We start from the raw sequence: 17,173 nt of genomic DNA on the forward strand, positions 1-17,173 counted from the left end.
CGATTAGCCGATGCGCTTCCGCACTTATGTTGTTCTTTCCGCGAGATGCGCTGCTTTATATAGACGAGTCAGGCGTGCAGGAAAGAGGGAAAATTTCGTAGGGATGATGTGGAAAATTTGACGTAGTTTTGGAGAAGGAATTGCGCAACGCAACAGAAGTATCCGTTAGTTTTTGACTTGTGAATTCAAACGTGGGCTCGGTGGAATTCGAGCGCTAGAGTGAAAATCATTTTACACAATGGATGATTTCATCGGCCACCTGAATTTGTGTCTCTTGGCATATGGTCTGCCTTGAACTCATTGATCAATTCTCGAGCTGTAACTGTTCTACGAAAGAGCGAGTAGTGGAGGATGGCATGGAAAGCGTTTGAAAGAGAATGGATATTTGTTTGTTTTATAACTTTTCTTATTTCGTTTTTCGAAAGAATCGACAAGAGGACGGTTAATTGGAAGGTTAAAAAAATTGCTAACTTTCATTCTTCCGTTAGAATTAGACATTCCGTATAGTCTCAAGAGGATTGATCAATTTACTCGATTCAAGCCGCGTTCCGAGTCAAGGTCATTTTACTCAGGTGTTCGATGAAATCATCCATCGGAAAGTTTACTTTTGGCATTTCTATAGCATGCGGAGCACTTGTCTTGTTCTGCGAACAATTAAAATATTTGAGTGTTTTACGTTGTTGAAATTGTTCCTAGTTTGCCATATGGAATTTATCTATTGATTTGTTTTCGATTGAAGTGTTTCCCGATAAATAATATACCATAGAACGTTTTGCAATAATGTTTTTACGTGACGTTTATTAAATAAAACGACACACGTCAATCACGTACAGATTTTTTTTTTAATTTTACGGGACCGAAAGTTTACCTGCTCGAAAGCTATCGTCACGAATTGATGTATTACGTAGCTTTATGTAACTCGGTATAACACGTGCGCTTTCAAAATAAAATAATTTAGGACCCGTGAAATTCTTATTAAGTGACTTGTCAATTTTAAAAATAGACGAAAACGGAGTATCTGTTGAGTACCAGGAACTACGTGGGTTTCCCTTATAGAAAGATTTTGTCAAGTGGCCAGAATTAGTGAGTCACAAATTGGTTCAAAAATGGAGTGATTTTCTGACAGTTCTTTAACCACGAGTGCGTATAAATAAACAATGCGAACAACGCAAAAAAAATTTTACTTCCTCTCAAAACGCCACCTATATGTAAATCAAACTCATCTCAACAAATATTATATTTAAACCACGATCGATTCTTATCCGCACCGTTATCCAATCACATTAATAATCACACGCGACGCGAAAATTCAATTTTCCTCCATTGAAGCACGTCCCGAGCCATCGGCGCGCGACTCTGCTCGTCGGCGCATATTTTTAGGCGTGAAAAGCACGAGACTCACGTCACGCGCGAAAAAAAAGACGCCGGAGAGAAAGAACGTCCCACGAGGCTTTCGTTCGTTCCTAGTTTGGCTCCAGCGCGTTAATTTCTTCCACGAAGAACCGGTCGCGACGTACATATGCAAATCAGGGCTGTTACGAATTTTACTGCGGACTACAACGCGCCCGATTGGAATTCGATTCGCCGTAGGAATTTCATTGGACCAGTGCGTGCGCGTCCGCAAGTGCGGAATTCATGTACACGCGTTCGTTCGACGACTTTTTAGAGCGGCTGAAGCGTCGATACATCGCTTTAATGCCTCTTTGAAGCGATATCGAAGCCAGTTTTTGGCTATCGATGTTTTTCGAAGCGTGAGTTCGATCTGTAGAAAAATCGTCGTATGCAGAAATGTGTAAACAAATTAAGCTCTATGAAAACAAATCCAAACGAAAAATACTGTGTTCGCTATATTTCTGCTGCTGTTTCGAAACCTCTGTATATCTTACAGACACATACACATCAGTCGTATCAATTTTAACGGCGATAATAATAAAAATGAGTACATAAATTCTCGACAACGCGCGAGACGATTGCAGAAACTCTATATCTAAGAGTTGCGCCGCGCTAAATAAATAGGTGGACATGCGTATTTTTCTCGCGAAAGCATCGGTTTCGAAACGATGCGTGAGAGAGTGAGAGAGAGAGAGAGAGAGAGAGAGAGCAGGTAAACACGTCATCGTGATTCAATTTTTATTTTTAAGACGACTACAATACCTTTTTCGAATAATCGCGCAAAAAAGAAAGAAAAACGATATCGATCACTGCGTAAATTACCTATTTACAACGAGAAAATTCGCTCCCTCTGTATAGGAGTCGAGTAGATTGAACAACAAAAAAAAAAATTATCACTTTGTCTCAATTTACACAGCTCACGCACAAAGCCGCGCGCGACCGTTTTAATTGATGTAATTGAGTTTACGCCAAAACTCCCTTGCACACGCATACACCCACATGACGCGCGCGTCGGCGGCAGCGACGAAATAAAAAAGCTGCTCTTCATTAGAACCGAGAAGGATGACGCTCGTGCCCACGACCCCAAAACAACGCTTTCTGTCCCATTCACACGCAGCTCTCACGCGACATACAGTACATTATTTTCCCTTCTCTCATGTGAATGACTGACGCGGTGTACAGTAGCTTCGAAAAACATGTGCTTCGTGCGATCTCGGAATGTATGTGTGTGTACAGCGATATCGCGCGGATTAATGAGTTATTGATGCCAATAAGGTCGGATTTTGAGATTTTTCGCGTACGTGTCACGACTGTTTGCATAAGCCGATGAAGAGTTTGGCGAATAAAAATTGAAGCTAGACAGACGCGCGCATCATAAAAGCGGTCAGCTGCGAAACGCTGCCACTATGCCACATTCTGCAGCGAAATTTTGCCCGAGTTTGATAAAAATGTCAATTGACGCATACGCGATGTTAGTCATCGGCAATATTGCCGTGTGCTATCTGCGCGAGTGCCGTGTCTTTTTCGAGCTTCATTTCCAATGCTAATGCCATTAGGAAATTGATGTCGAGAGTCATTTTTATTCCTTTATAGTTTCTAGCGAGTTTCGCGGAAAAAGAAATAACTGCAACGGTTTGTCATCGCAGCGTGTACATTGAAAGAAAAATGAGGGGAAGTTCTGCGTTTAAAAACCGTTATTGAACCAAATAAATAACTCGACTACACACATGCGACGTGACGTTTTCGTGTCAATGTTAACCAAGCCAAGGCGCCGCAAGACAGAACTTCATTGTAAGCACATCCGAGCCTATCGAATGCGTTGCTCTCGCGATGGAGATTTATCACGGAAACAATAGCGAATTACATCCTCGCAAAGTCTAGAAAAGCAGATGTCCGTATCGCGCTGCACGATAAACCTGACTTCGCGCGAGCTATGAAATATTGCTCGTTGATTTCTTTTATCGCCGCTGACGCATTTCGCGAATCGTTAAAATAATATATGCTAAACCGAAGAACGCGAGACGAGCGCCAAATTAAAAATCCCGCTCGAACATATAGCGTACAAAATAAAGCAGAGACACAGCGGAATCTCCTATCTTTGCATAAAGATTAAACGGGATTGAGACATTTTTGATAAGTCTCTCGCGACGAACTATTAGCATTAAGATTATACGCGCTAAACTTGGCCAACCGATTCCGCTGTATACCAAACACGAGAGAGTGAGTATATATGTGTCGCCGCGCGCGAAATAACAAAACTTTTCGTTTTGGAACGATTTTCCATCCCGAGAAACAGCGTAGTTTCGACGGACCTTGGTATACGCGCGCGAGATAGGCTATTTTGGTAATATTTTTGGAAAGCGTAATAAATACCGACAGCGGCGCTGCTGCCGATCCTCTCGACCACATGTCCTCGGCAAATTCGACGGAGATAAAATTAAAATAGAAAGTGCACGCGCCAGTGAGCTTTAATTTAGGAGCTCGATTTTATTACTAAGCTGTTGCGGTCGGATGTTTATAAGGATGTCGATAAACTCGCGTTTAGATCCGCAGAAATCAGCCTAGAAAATCTAATGCGTTTTTCTAATTATATAATGTACGTCGTAATTTTCTCTGATGGCGCGCTTCTTTCACTTTTGTTGCGCTTTATAAACGAATTCTAATGCAATAAACAGCGGGGATGTTATCTTTATGAAGCGAGTTTTACTGGAACGAACTGTCGCAATAGGTGAAAATGCGCATGACAAAATCAACGGGAATAGATTAGCAACGGGACCGAGGTAAATGAATTCAAGTTTGTATAGTATATTCTAACATTTCACAGTTAAAATAAAAGTTAAAGCTCGACCTCATTCAAAAGACGCAAACTATTAGCAGTAAACAATAATAAATAAAGCTAAAATCGACTGAAATCACGTCAACCTAACAGTAAATAATCATCAGTACCATTCGAGCCAGCATCGTTCCTGTATCCAGCCTCGGCAGCGTTCCTAAGCAATTCGAGTCTTGCGAGTATCGCCTCCTCGCTCTGCACTACCGGCGTGCTCTTGACATTGTTTCCACTACTGTTGGACCATCTCACTGTGGCCAGAGTATCCCAAACCCTGGCTATGGCTGAGCTTCGGTTCTGGGCTCGCTGGTGGAGGTGTGCCTTCGCAGCAGCGGCCTTGGCCTTGAACTTGCGCTGTAGCAGACGCCCCCGCAGTCGCCTAGGTGTCAGCTGCTGGACCGACGACTCCTCGTCGTCGTCTTGATCATCGTTGTTGTTGCTGTCGTTCAGGTGTCCGTTCAGAGATCGGTTGCTCAGACTCTCCAACATTGGTGCTTGCAGCTCCAGCATTTTCGAGACGATGAATCGAAGCTTTTTTTCCTCGGCTCGCTGTGTGTTCGAGCGATTGCGTTGAACGAGAGGAGAATTAAGTAACGCTTATGTAACGTTTATTCAAATCGATTACGCGCAAACTTGGATTAGGCATTTGCGGAATCGCGCGTTTGGATGAAACGAGATTCGTTTAGAGCTGTTGCGAGCTAGAAAAGAACTAGTCGAACGAAGGTTTTGTATTTTTCGTGAAAAGCGCGTGCGTGTGTTTACTGGAACATCTGTCTCTTTGTAAAAGTATCATCGTGTAACATCAGGCCATAAAACTTTAGACGCGCTTTATCGCGTATCATAGGCAAATAGAACGTTACAAAAGGCTGCGAAATTCAATGTTGCCATTATCAAGAATCACCAGACATTGAGAAACAAAGCCACGCACTGTCGGGGTTTATCTACCAATTACAAACGCATTTCGATAAAACCATTCTTGAACTCGTTCACTGCATTATTCACAATCATCACTTGAACTTCACTTTGTCAAGACTTCACTCACTGCGCGTGAATTGGCGCCTTTGGTTTTTTCCTCTTCGCCAAACTCGTTAAGATTTTTCGAAATCTCAGAACAGGTGTTTTCGCAACAGGTACGCGATCAGCTGCTTCAGTCTCTCCTTGAGTGCCGCTCTACAAGGCACGCGCCTTTTACACTGCGCACTGCCGGAATTCTGGCATTGAAACAACAATCGCGCAGCACAAAATTACGGCCAATTTTTCGAGGAAAAATATCTCTGTCAAAGTTTTAGCAACAATCTTCAGTGGTTTCTCCACTACAAATTCTGCCGTCCAGTATAGCTTCACTCGAAAACAATCTTCAAACTTGGAAAACTCTCGGAAAATCCAAACAATCCTGAAAACCAGGTGTTCCAAACCAGGCCGGTGGCGAGCGACTCTCTCGCTCACTCTCTTTCACCACGAGACCGGCTGCGTGCGCCGTTCGCTCCTCACTGAGGACACAGAACAGCGCGTAAGTAGTCGAGTCGCGCTCGCTTGGCGGAGCGACAGAGACAGAAGATACAGTAGAGCAGCAGCTGCTGCTGCTAGCAGCACAGCCGGAGAATTGTATTTTCAAGAGGCCCGCGTGTAACAGGCCAGTCCTCGCTCTCGCTCTCTCTTTCTCTCTCTCTCTCTCTCTCTCTCTCTCTCTCTCTCTCTCTCTCTCTCTCTCTCTCTCCCTCTCTTGCTTCCGGTCGCATGTGCTGACTCTGCCCTTCCAATGCTTTACTTGGAGTCGACGCTATTGCTGCTGTAGAGAGTAGTGTGCGTTGCCGCTTCTTCTTTTTTTTTGCTAATCTGGGCGCTGCTTCCTCTGCGCGAGCCTGATAACGGGAGAGAGCGATAGCCGGGTTACGTAGAGTAGAAGCTGATGGCGGAGAGTCGGTCGATGTGCTGGTTTTTTCTCTCGTCTTATTTTGTTATAACTGATGCTCCTATTGTTCTTACTTATTGTGCGAGCTTAAACAATTGTAAAGTTATAAGATTTTTTTAAACTTAACGTATTGATGCAATGATAATACAATATCGACTTTCGCATTACGAGTCGCAAGAGTTTCGGAGCATCCGCCCGAGGTGCGCAACCGGTCACAATAAATCTTCTCACTGATTATTTTAGAGAGATGCCGTTTCTCGTAAACCAGACTTCCACTTCATTTCCGAGGTCTTTCTCGTCGTTGATTTCGGCGCTGGACTAGCTTCCCTGTTCTTCTCGTTTATTTTCCCAAATCTACTTCTGTGCCTAATACATCCGTCTGCGGCGCACTTTACACACTGTCAGAAGGAGACTCGTGCATACACTGGTTCATTCAACCTTGACCTCCTGATGTCTCTCGAGATACTTTCACGCAGAAATCGTCTTTAAAAAATCGGCGTTTCTTCAGAAAATCACTCCACTTCCCAATAACGCTTACTGCGCGTCGGTTTGTGTACGGGGACACCGAGAGAGTCGCACCGTTTCGGACGAGCGAACCACCCGCTGCGCGATGCACCAAACGACCGACAGCAGGCTAATAAGCGGATTTCCGCGATTATCAATTATGCCGAATTGTTTTTGCAGCTCTTGCTCTGCGCTCTTTCTCCTTTCTTTCGTTCGAACAAGTATACAAATATACTGCTGCTTGGGCGATGGATCGATATCGATTGGCCATAGCTTTTCACGGGGTGACGTTGTCTATCCAACATTGGGTTGTTTTTGTTTTCGAGGACGGAGGAGGCATAATGCTTCTTCTTCTGAAGATCTCACTGCGCCTCGCGCATAATTTTTCGATTCTTGCTAATCAACATCCAACGGCGAATCAACAGATAACTGCGTGAAGATAACCGGAATCGATCGATGCTTTTAGGTGTCAGTCTGTATCTCGACTTCATAGCGCTTCGTAATCGTATGCGCACATGCGTGTGCACGGCTCATTGTGACGGTGACGTTGCGCTAGACAGTGCGACTGGAAAGACCTGTAGACACTGATGCAGCGCGTGCGGCTATTTCGAAACGTAGTTTGATTGCAACTGAAAATAGCACTCGGACAATTTACTTTCATTTATGAGGGCAGTTTTCGCGGCGCTGATTTGTGCGAATAGCGATTCGAATTTGTCGTTTATTCTAATTCCGGTGATTAGTTTTCACCCACGCGCGCTCGTTTTCTATCTCGATTATCTCTGCGCAGGTATACAAGCGTTGCGCAATTCGTTCGATAGGGTTCGAGGTATTTGGATATTTATATGGAGCTGCTCGATGCTCTATCTCTCGTGGAATCTTTATTTGATAAAACTATCGAGGAATTCACTTACGATCGACCTAATTCTCTTACTCAATTACGAGTCATGATAGTTGCTTTTTTAAAACGTTATAAACTTCCGCCTGTATGGTTCGTAATTAGTCTACGCGCATAGACACGCAGCATACCGAATTAATTAACGCAGTAAATCATCAGCCACAAACTAATCTCACGCAAAACTTCAGAAATCCCGCAAAGGCTCATCAAGCCTCCTCCCATCGCTTAAAATTCCGCAACTATCTCGCGCGATTTCCATCTCGCGCATACTTCCATTGTCTACGCCATCGTCGTTCTCGCGAATAAGCAGCCGGCAAGTTGTTCTCTCTTACAACTTGCTCCTTCGCTCGTTCGCTCGCTAACATTCGGGGTCAATCGAGTTCACAGTAATAACATGCGCTCAGGCGCGCGAACGTGACCGTATTGCCGCCGCGGCCGCGCGGCGAGTCGCAATCGTTATTCTTTGCCGAAGCCAGCCTTGGAGCGTGTGCTTCGTTTGCTGGTTTACCAAGATATATATTCTCCATGTGCTCGCGAATCCGAGCTGCCCCGGGCTATACCTGCTGCTTTTTTCGTTATCTTATGCGCTTTTGACAAACGTGAGGATTCTGCTGTTAGTCACTTCGTAGATTTGCGAATTCCTTTGACAAAGAAATCGTTTGCCAGTCGTAGTGGTTAAGATGTTGCAATTGTTCAAAGATCTGTTACTAGACATTTAGCTAAGAAAGACTTGATAAATCATAGCAGAATTTATTCAAAAGTGTTTTAAAAATCTAGAAAATTACGCCAACGCTTGCTATGTTTTATGCAGTGAACGTTTCTGTCATTTGAATCTTAAACACTCTTTTAGAATACACACGGATTAAAAAATGCATGTTAACTTTAATGACAAACTCACCGTTCTCGCCGTCAGCCAGAGGACTGCTGTCCTCTTCGCCTCGCTTAATGCGTTCGACTAAAAAAGAACAATGACGTTAATACCTAACACTTCATTTTGATAGGTTTCTGATTTACGCTTGCAAGATGAATTAACTTACTATGATGCATCTGATTTTGACTATGATGAGGAGTCGGAGGCTTCTTTTCTGGTCGAATACGTTCCATTAGTTTACTGATACCCTTTTCTTTTCTGACCAGAGGCCCCGGGCAGTTTTCCTCGACAATTCGAACGCATTGACGATGAACATTTAAGGTGCAGTCTGGAATTTATTGAAGTAAATTTTGCATTATTTGAATTAGCTTACACTATGACTAAATCAAAATGTACAGATATTGTTTGAACTTACTTCCACATTGGTATCCTTGAGGACCGATTCCTCCGATAATATGTTGGCAGTGATTGCAGTATGTAACTGTAAAGTACTGGTGGGCAACAAAATGATGGCCTCTTACTGCCATTTTTCTCGCCTTTGCAGCTATCAATTTAGCCTTAATATGAGACTTATCTTTTGCAACGAACGTTGGAACACGATCCAAGGATATCGACCGCACTTGAAATACTTTTGTTAACACTGTAGCGAGACTAGCTGCGGTCGCGAACCTTCGTTGTTCGTCGTTTTCTTTTTCGGCATCCGGAGTTCCAAACTTTCGTTGCTCAACGCTTTCTCGGGCGTTTTCCTTTTCGATTTCATCTCTAAAAAATAAATGTAACGGGTTATTATTCTTCATCACGTCATAATATCGGTATACAAATATAAACAAAACTTACAGATACGTCTCCATTTTTGGTAAAAGATATGTTTCAATGATTTTAGTTTCTTTACTTTTATCACTAGCGCTCTCATCGAGCTGGGCATCGCTTGGTCCGAAAAGCGTTCCCAATCCAGCAATTCTCTTCTGCTGGAAATCGGTTAATTGTTCGTTAAGCTCCTCTTTTGCACGATTTCTCGCTTTCCAAAATATCTAAAGAAAAATTTATTTATTTTAGCATCATTTTATCAAGAACAGGCATTAACGATTTATTTTACTATAACAAGTAAATAATATACTTTTCGCAGAATTTCTTCTTTGTCCGATTCGTTCAGCAAAACGTTATCGATCTCGCGAGCAACATTTTCATCTACATTATGGAGACGCAGAGGCTAAAAACAGAATGTAGTTTGAGATGCGATCAAATTGATTTATCGACAGAGTTTAAATTCAACTTACAGCTCCAGGTACAAGGAAACTTGAATGTATTTCGTAAGCCCACTTCCTCATTTCCTTAGCGTTTCCCTCTTTGTAGACTTCGGTTATGAGATAGAATAACTGGAAACGGATATTGTCAATAAGAAAATGGTAAACAAAGCTATTCTTAACTACAAAATTATGCGATTTCATTTACCAGACTCGAGGGGTTACTGTTGGAAAGCACGTAGTTCATGAAAACGGCGAGATGAGCGTGATGCTGCCACAACCGGGAGAGCAATTTAAATGGTCCATGATCCTCCAATTGCCCCTGTGAAAAAATCAATTAATGAAATTGCATAAAAGCATGCACCAAACGGCAAAGAATAGGTTTGAATGAATTTCTCCGACGCAAGATAGATCAATTATTCGAAATACACTTACAACTTCTTGATCGCTCATGTCGTCGTCTTCCATTGACATAATTGGCTGCTGAATCATTGGCATCCCAGGATTGCTTCCGTCCAATACGCTCTGAGATCTCGGCGAGGATACTGCGTTGAAATTATCGAGGAGACTCTGTGATGCAATAAATAAAATTGTCATGATAGTTCAGAAACAAAAAATTAGATAGAGCCGCTTTTCATTTTTAGAACTAACTGCGGAAAACTAATTAGAGCAATCAAATAACATAGATTTTAAAACTCCAATAACGATATTCTAAAGATGAAAAAAATGCAGAGTTTCAAAGTAGGAAAAAAGAAAAAATTTCGAACCTCGTTACAAGACGAGCAAGAGTCGCCAAGCATGGGAGCAGGATAAGGCGGCGGCGGTGTACCAGGTGGCGTTCGATGGCTGGCACCCGTTGGATCGTCCAGATCGATGCCACTGTGGCGCCCAGGTCGCGAGCCCGGCGACAGCTCATTCATCGACTCGGATGCGATGAGCCGACGACTGGCTTCCGCAGGTGATACAATACCCAGCTGTTCCGGGCTCGACTTAGTACGCTGGTGCTTACTCGACGAGCCTAGGTTTGCTCCCTGAGAGAACTGTGAAAGACAAAGTTTCTATTAGACGACTGAATTTGTATTTTTATTACCTTTAAGGGTGATACTTTTGGCACTGCTGTTGGCTATGAGGGTTTCTGTTGCAAAATTCAAGATGCGATCCTCTTGCCAAGGTGCATAGGTGTAGGTAAACGTGCAAGTGACCGCATCTTCTTAAATAGGTGAGAGTAAGCAGAATTTGATTTTGGAACGTTTTTGCAAATGTTATATACAACGTACGCTTCTATCATTGTCAAAAATATATACTCAACACGCATTAAAAAATAATCCACTTGTTAGAGGTCGAGTTTTAAAAACGTTTTATATAAATACCAAAATTAAATACAAAATTGTTGTTAAAGACTCTAATTAAAAGCAACCATATTTTTCGGCTGATAATTACAGTAGAATATTATACAGTTATTGTCTTCTTCAGTTATTATCTTTGTTAGATTTTTGATTCATGAAAAATGAAAGCAGCTTACCCTTGTAGTAACGAGCAATGCCAATTCCCAACTTTAGCAAATTAATATAAAAATTATTGTATTATATACTTGATCCTAGCTCAAATGAGACCTCCAATTGACCGGTCCCGAGATTTTTGTCTCCAACATATGGTGCACCAACAAGATATCACTCATAATAGCCGAAAAAATAATTTACTTAAGTAGAACACCGATATTATGTTGGTGCACACGTATAGCCCAACGAAAAATTTATTAAGAAAAAGAGATAAATGAGAACAAGAAGCGCAGGGTTTCCGTTTTTTTATAACAAGCCTACTTACAGAGTTAGGTATACCACTTGCGATGGGAGGCGTTAAGTGTCCCGCCATCTCTGACTGTACTACGTTCTGTGAGTTAGGGGGTGGTCGTGGTGGCAAGGGCGGCGGAGACAGGCTCCGCGTGGATAGGGACTTACGGGAGGGCAGCGGCGGCGGGGCATCACCACTGCCACCGCCGCCGCTACTGCTCAGAGCGAGTGCGTGCTGATTTACCAATGGGCAAAGCTGTAAGACACAACAACAAAAGCCGATGAAGTTTACATCTTTTCCTTTTTATATATGTTTTGAATGCTGCTGAACCGACGATAAATTCATGTTTAATTTTGCAAATGACAAGATCGATGATTGGCATTCAGGTTTTTTAAAATACCGCTCCAGACTTTCAAAGTAATTAGTCGTTTCCTTACGCCGAATTTAATTCTTTCGCTACTAACGTTACATTATACTTTGAAAATCCAGTAGTCAGTGTAATGGTGAGTGCATTAATAATGGATTATTACATTCTATAAAAATTGTGAACCCAGAAAACAAATAATGAGGATTGTAAATTAAATTAAATTAAAGTAGTCCCAAGTTCATTAAAATTATTTAGTAATGTCAGTAATTCTCAACAACATTCATGCCAGTTTTAAAATATGAAATTAGGACTACTTCATGTTAGCTATTTTAACATTAACACCAGATATGGTTGCGTGTGATTGCAAATTAACTGTGAACTGAATTTCTAAATTAAATGCATAAAACTTATTGAAAAAATTAGAAACATTTTTGCAGTGGTAAAAGACTGATTTGAAAAAATGATGTCCACATTCTAAACAAAAATGATCACTCTAAACACATATGCTAGCCAGACAAATATTTACATAAAACTTGAACACACTAAACACACAGCTTAAATTAAATTGAAATCCATGTTCTTACTTGATCTAGCGGCTCTTGCAGCGATTTTAATCTTCGTTCTGCATTGGCTAGCTTTGTTTGTAAGGCAGCTATGTTATTTGCATTACCACCACCAGCTGCAGCTTTCGCCAAATCACTGCGTATTTTTTCAACATAATTTTGTTCATCTTCCAGCATCAACTGCAAAGTCAAAACGCGTTGTGTTTCTAGCTGACGCCTCTTTTCGAGCTAAAATAACGACAATCAATCATTAGGTAAGGTATAGCTGCACATATAAATATTAATAAATTTGAAATCAATAAAGCAATATTCACATCAACTGGTTGAGGTCCAGTAATTCTTTCAGTACATGAAGCAGGTGCAGTCGAAGCTCGATGAAGAGAAGTAGCCCCTACAGGTGAGACCAATACAGAACTAGTTGATAAACTTGTTGGTCGATGATGTTGAGACGGAGATAGCCCAGTAGACATTGTTGAAACAGATTTTTGTTGCACTGTTAATACCACTTGTACTGAGGCTGCAAACAAAATGACCAAGTAAATGAATATAGCTTAAATGAGACAATTTAATCAGTTATGCATTAAATTATTGCTGAATAAAATTTTGTCACCAAGCTGTTGAATTTATTCATAGTACCATTAATGCACTTGAAAACACTTGTTAGATAAATTTACACTGAATTTTTACTTGTCAAGGTTGCAATTTAGTTATCCACTTTAAATATATAATAAGTTGAGGATTTTTATAAATTTGGTTAATCAATGATTATTTTTAACAGTTGCAAGGTAAAGTCAGTCTCTCCATCGACTGAAACCATCCAAATGAAAGCAAGACAAATTATGACAGAGCTGAAGGTGTCAGCGCTATAAACACTATGCTTACATCATCATGCCTCAAGCTCACTTCAGCACACTGACACATGAAGCATGTGTTTGAATGTATGCATGTGGCTAGTGTATACAATATACATGCACATCCTATTTACATAGATGTAAAGATAACTATTGCTTAACTCTAGTAACAACAATAGGCCTTAACAATTTAAGCGTAAAATACAGTGAATTTTTTAAGACATTATGCATTATAATTTCTGTAATGTATTTAAATATTGTTTTTAAAATGTTGTTAAATTGTGCTTGTATATATTACATATGAATCAAATTTGATTGTTTTTTGTGTAAAGAACTCAACTACAATAAAAAAAAAATGAAACAAATAAATAAAAACAAAACAGTGTTCATCAAGTTAGAAAAAAAAGTACTTAAATAAAAATAATTTGCTCACATTTAATGAGTTTAACAACTTCTGTATGTGTTGACTGTGTGACATTCAATCCATTCACCTGTAACATAAAAAAGAAAAATTGTAAGCAAGAATTAAAAATTTAACATATTTTTATATTATGCTCTAAAGAAGTAGATGAATATCTTCCCAAAGTGTGTTTTCTGAATTGATTTATATTTTAAGAAATATTATTAACAAACAATGTAATAAAAATACGAGTTGCCATTATTTTATACATCTATAATAATTTTGCTTTGTATCATTGTAGTTGAGATTAAGGGAAATAGATTCTGCTAAAAGTAATAAAATATTCAATTATTGTAAAGAGAATCAGAGCAACTTCCATTAATGATTGTATGTCTCTAACAATCAGAATGTATAGCATGGGCTAAGCTTCAATCAAATTATATACAGTTTTATTGCATCACAAACTTATTCTATACAAGCTACAGTTGTTTGGAATTACAGTCATTCTGTTTTCATTGCATAAATTTTAATTGAATGCTAGAATTGAAAATACTTTGTTATTTGAACAATTTTCAGCTTGAAACAATTACGAGATTTTTTTGTATTTGTCACATATCTTTAAAAGATAATGCATATAAGTTTCTAAATTTACTTGTAACTCAAGAACAAGTTTGTCAAACATGAGTCATTTAACTGCATGTCATTATAAGTAGTTCTTTCTTGTTTTGCCTATTAAAAATGAAGAGTTGTCTTTTTAAGAGACAATATTCATGATATTTAATAATAGTCATAAAGCTATAAATGATAGCTTTATGATACTTTTAACTAAAATTCAATGTTGTACAATGAAAGAATGACCACACTTTTTAAACATTGATAAGCTTTTTATCTGAAGATCTAGATGATTAATTAAAATTGATATTTGATTTTATTGCACTATTTAATACTACTTATGATTCCACAAATCTTCTATATACAGCTATCTAGCTTCTGCATTTTTTTATAACAACTGAAGTAAAATTGAAAATGACAAGAAAATTATATTTTATTATTGTACTTTTGTGTTAACTGCTTCGTTGTATGTAAATAACAAAAATTTATTAATAAAACAGCCTAAAGTCAAAACCTAATAATAAAAACTATTATAGTAACATCAAACACTTAACATCTATAGAACAGTAATAAAAATGACCATGCATCTTAATATGCATCACATCGATAATGGTTTAACATTCTTTAGATTCTTTATTATGTAATATTAACTAAAATGTGTCAAACAAAACTTACCTTGATTATCTCATCACCTGCATGAAGGCCAGCTCTTTCTGCCGCACCACCTAGGTGAAGAAAAACATAAAGTTGGTCAAATTTTATATGCAAGGCAGTTTATTTTGAATTTTTGGAAACAGAAATTTTAATTAATTTATTAAAAAGGTTATTTGATTAAACTAGAGAACTTGAGTTAAACAATAATATAAAGATAAAAAGATTTGTATTTACCTTCTTTTACAGACTGAACATAGACTGGCTTGTCTCCAGAAACTTTCATCCCATATCCAGCATCATCTTTGTAAACAACCAATGTGGCAATTGGAAACGGCTCACCGATTCCACTGCCACTTATACTGTGACGCAGGGCTGTTGTTCCATTCATCCCTTCTAAAGGCTATTGAAAGCCAAATAAAATTGTAATGCTCCTAACGCTGTCTGCTTGGACAACCTGCTTGAAAGGAAGACACAAAATTTAATGATCCCAAATCTTTTCAAGTCTCATGCTGGTTAATGAAAAAAAGTCAAACATCTCTGATGGATTAAAGTTGAAAAATTTTCATAAATAATCCATAAATTTTAATCAATTACATACACATACTGTTTAGTAAAATTTTTGACAAAACAAAGCATATCAACAAGTGTGTATACAATCATAAAATAAAAATATTTCTGATGCCAAAAATACACCTTTAAGGATTGCTCCATTTTGTTTATTTTCATTCCTTAATAACTCACACAGATACATAAATGTCTATGATGACAAACATAGTTTTGCAAGCTTGAGTAGTCTGCACTGCAAGAGTGTATAATCCATTTTGTAATGTCAATTGGGACACGGCAAGGAAATGGCATTAATTTTAAGAAACAGATTCATAATGACTCAAAGAATGTTATCATAAAGGAGTGCTGTATATATACACATACTGCAGAACAAAGCGTGCCACTAAATATAGGCTAATCTTCAAAATCAGTCTCAACAAAGATCATTGCAAGATATTCAAGCGATGACAGGCACAATCTGTGGTACACCTGTTGGCGTACAATGCTATCATAAAGAAAATAAACAGAGCTCCAAAATAAACCTATAGATCAACATGGACCATACCATTCATGCAAAGCAAAGCAACCTCGTCAACTGGACAGTTTGCTCCAAATCTCAGAATGGAAGAGAACTCACCCGTAGAAACTATCATCTCCATGTCTCCAGAGAAAACACCTTGCCATCCAGCATAGCTGGTGGATCTCCTCTACCCGTAGAAGAAGACTTGGACGTGGACAACACACACAAAAACACAGTCACTGTTGGGAGTCACCTGGTCAGAGCACAGAACAGCACCCACTAGAGTCTATAAGCAGTCCACTGTCCAAGTAGAGTCCACATGACCAAAGAAACAGAGTTCAGTAGTAGCAGCAACAGAGCAGTAGGACAGTCTAGGCCGCAACCAACCACAAGCAGGCAGTCAGTGTGCTCCTCGAGGACGCGGTCCGTGGCTTGTCATAACAAAAGGGGACGAGGGAGTCAGCCGCCGCCTCCTACTGTCTCGCGGCGTCCGGAGGTGGCGTCGTCGCGAATCGACGCCTCATCGTCCACTATATATATGCACACTCGCGGTTCCACGACGAGGACGACGACGATCGGACTCTGGAGACACGCACGGGACAAGGATACACTACTGCTGCTTTTCCTCGACAGCGCTTCCTCTGCAGCACAGCGCACAACAGCAGCAGCAGCAGAGCAGCAGCTTTCTAAAGGAGCCTCCCCGCAGCGTCGCGCACTCTCCGTCTCGCTCGCGCTCTCCTATGTATGCTGCAGCTCTCTTTCTTTCTTTCCTTCCTTATACTACTCTCGGCAGTGTGGAGCGACGTGTGTATATGCAGCGGTGGAACGTATGTACACACTCTAAGATAGAGCTAAGCGCTGGCACTGTACGCCACGTCGGTGACTCCTGGGGGCAGCTCGTCCTCGAGAAGGCGGCTGCTGTCCGCGGTGTCAGCAGCACGGCCGCTTCGCATCACAGTACTGTGCGCGTACACGCACGCGCTGCTGCTGCTGCTGCTGCGGAGGGAGAGAGAGAAAGCGAGATAATACACAGGAGGAGGAGGAGGATGACGGTTCGGTTCGCGGGCGTCGACGGTGTTGATCTCTCTCTCTCTCTCCCCCTTCCTATAACTTCTTTCTTTCTTTCTCTCTTGCGCGCTCTGCGTATGTACAATACGCCGCGCTGTATATCTATACGTATAACATATACTTCTCTCCACTGCGTACAGTCTAGTCAGAGCG

General features: G+C 40.4%; 1 protein-coding gene across 5 annotated transcripts in view; it reads right to left on the reverse strand.

Moving 5' to 3' along the window:
- The window catches only part of LOC100124202 (rho guanine nucleotide exchange factor 12), a 34,517-nt gene extending 17,353 nt beyond the window's left edge, over nt 1-17,164 (reverse strand). For 3 of the 5 annotated variants that reach the window (XM_031932470.2, XM_031932466.2, XM_031932469.2), the window contains exons 1-16: nt 16,070-17,164; nt 15,121-15,340; nt 14,908-14,957; nt 13,654-13,711; nt 12,684-12,886; nt 12,391-12,597; nt 11,473-11,694; nt 10,416-10,688; nt 10,084-10,218; nt 9,857-9,970; nt 9,682-9,780; nt 9,522-9,614; nt 9,242-9,435; nt 8,820-9,166; nt 8,571-8,732; nt 8,432-8,488 (exon numbers count right to left, since the gene is read on the reverse strand). In XM_031932470.2, coding sequence (XP_031788330.1) covers nt 8,432-8,488; nt 8,571-8,732; nt 8,820-9,166; nt 9,242-9,435; nt 9,522-9,614; nt 9,682-9,780; nt 9,857-9,970; nt 10,084-10,218; nt 10,416-10,688; nt 11,473-11,694; nt 12,391-12,597; nt 12,684-12,886; nt 13,654-13,711; nt 14,908-14,957; nt 15,121-15,274 — 2,368 coding nt within the window. In that variant the 5' untranslated portion in view covers nt 15,275-15,340; nt 16,070-17,164. Of the gene's footprint in view, nt 1-8,431; nt 8,489-8,570; nt 8,733-8,819; nt 9,167-9,241; nt 9,436-9,521; nt 9,615-9,681; nt 9,781-9,856; nt 9,971-10,083; nt 10,219-10,415; nt 10,689-11,472; nt 11,695-12,390; nt 12,598-12,683; nt 12,887-13,653; nt 13,712-14,907; nt 14,958-15,120; nt 15,344-16,069 lie in introns of all 5 variants that reach the window. The other 2 variants (XM_031932467.2, XM_016982855.3) reach the window with 2 other exon arrangements.
- Between the last annotated feature and the right edge of the window lie 9 nt (nt 17,165-17,173).

This window comes from Nasonia vitripennis, chromosome 5 (assembly GCF_009193385.2).
Source record: "Nasonia vitripennis strain AsymCx chromosome 5, Nvit_psr_1.1, whole genome shotgun sequence".
Classification (NCBI taxonomy): domain Eukaryota; kingdom Metazoa; phylum Arthropoda; class Insecta; order Hymenoptera; family Pteromalidae; genus Nasonia; species Nasonia vitripennis.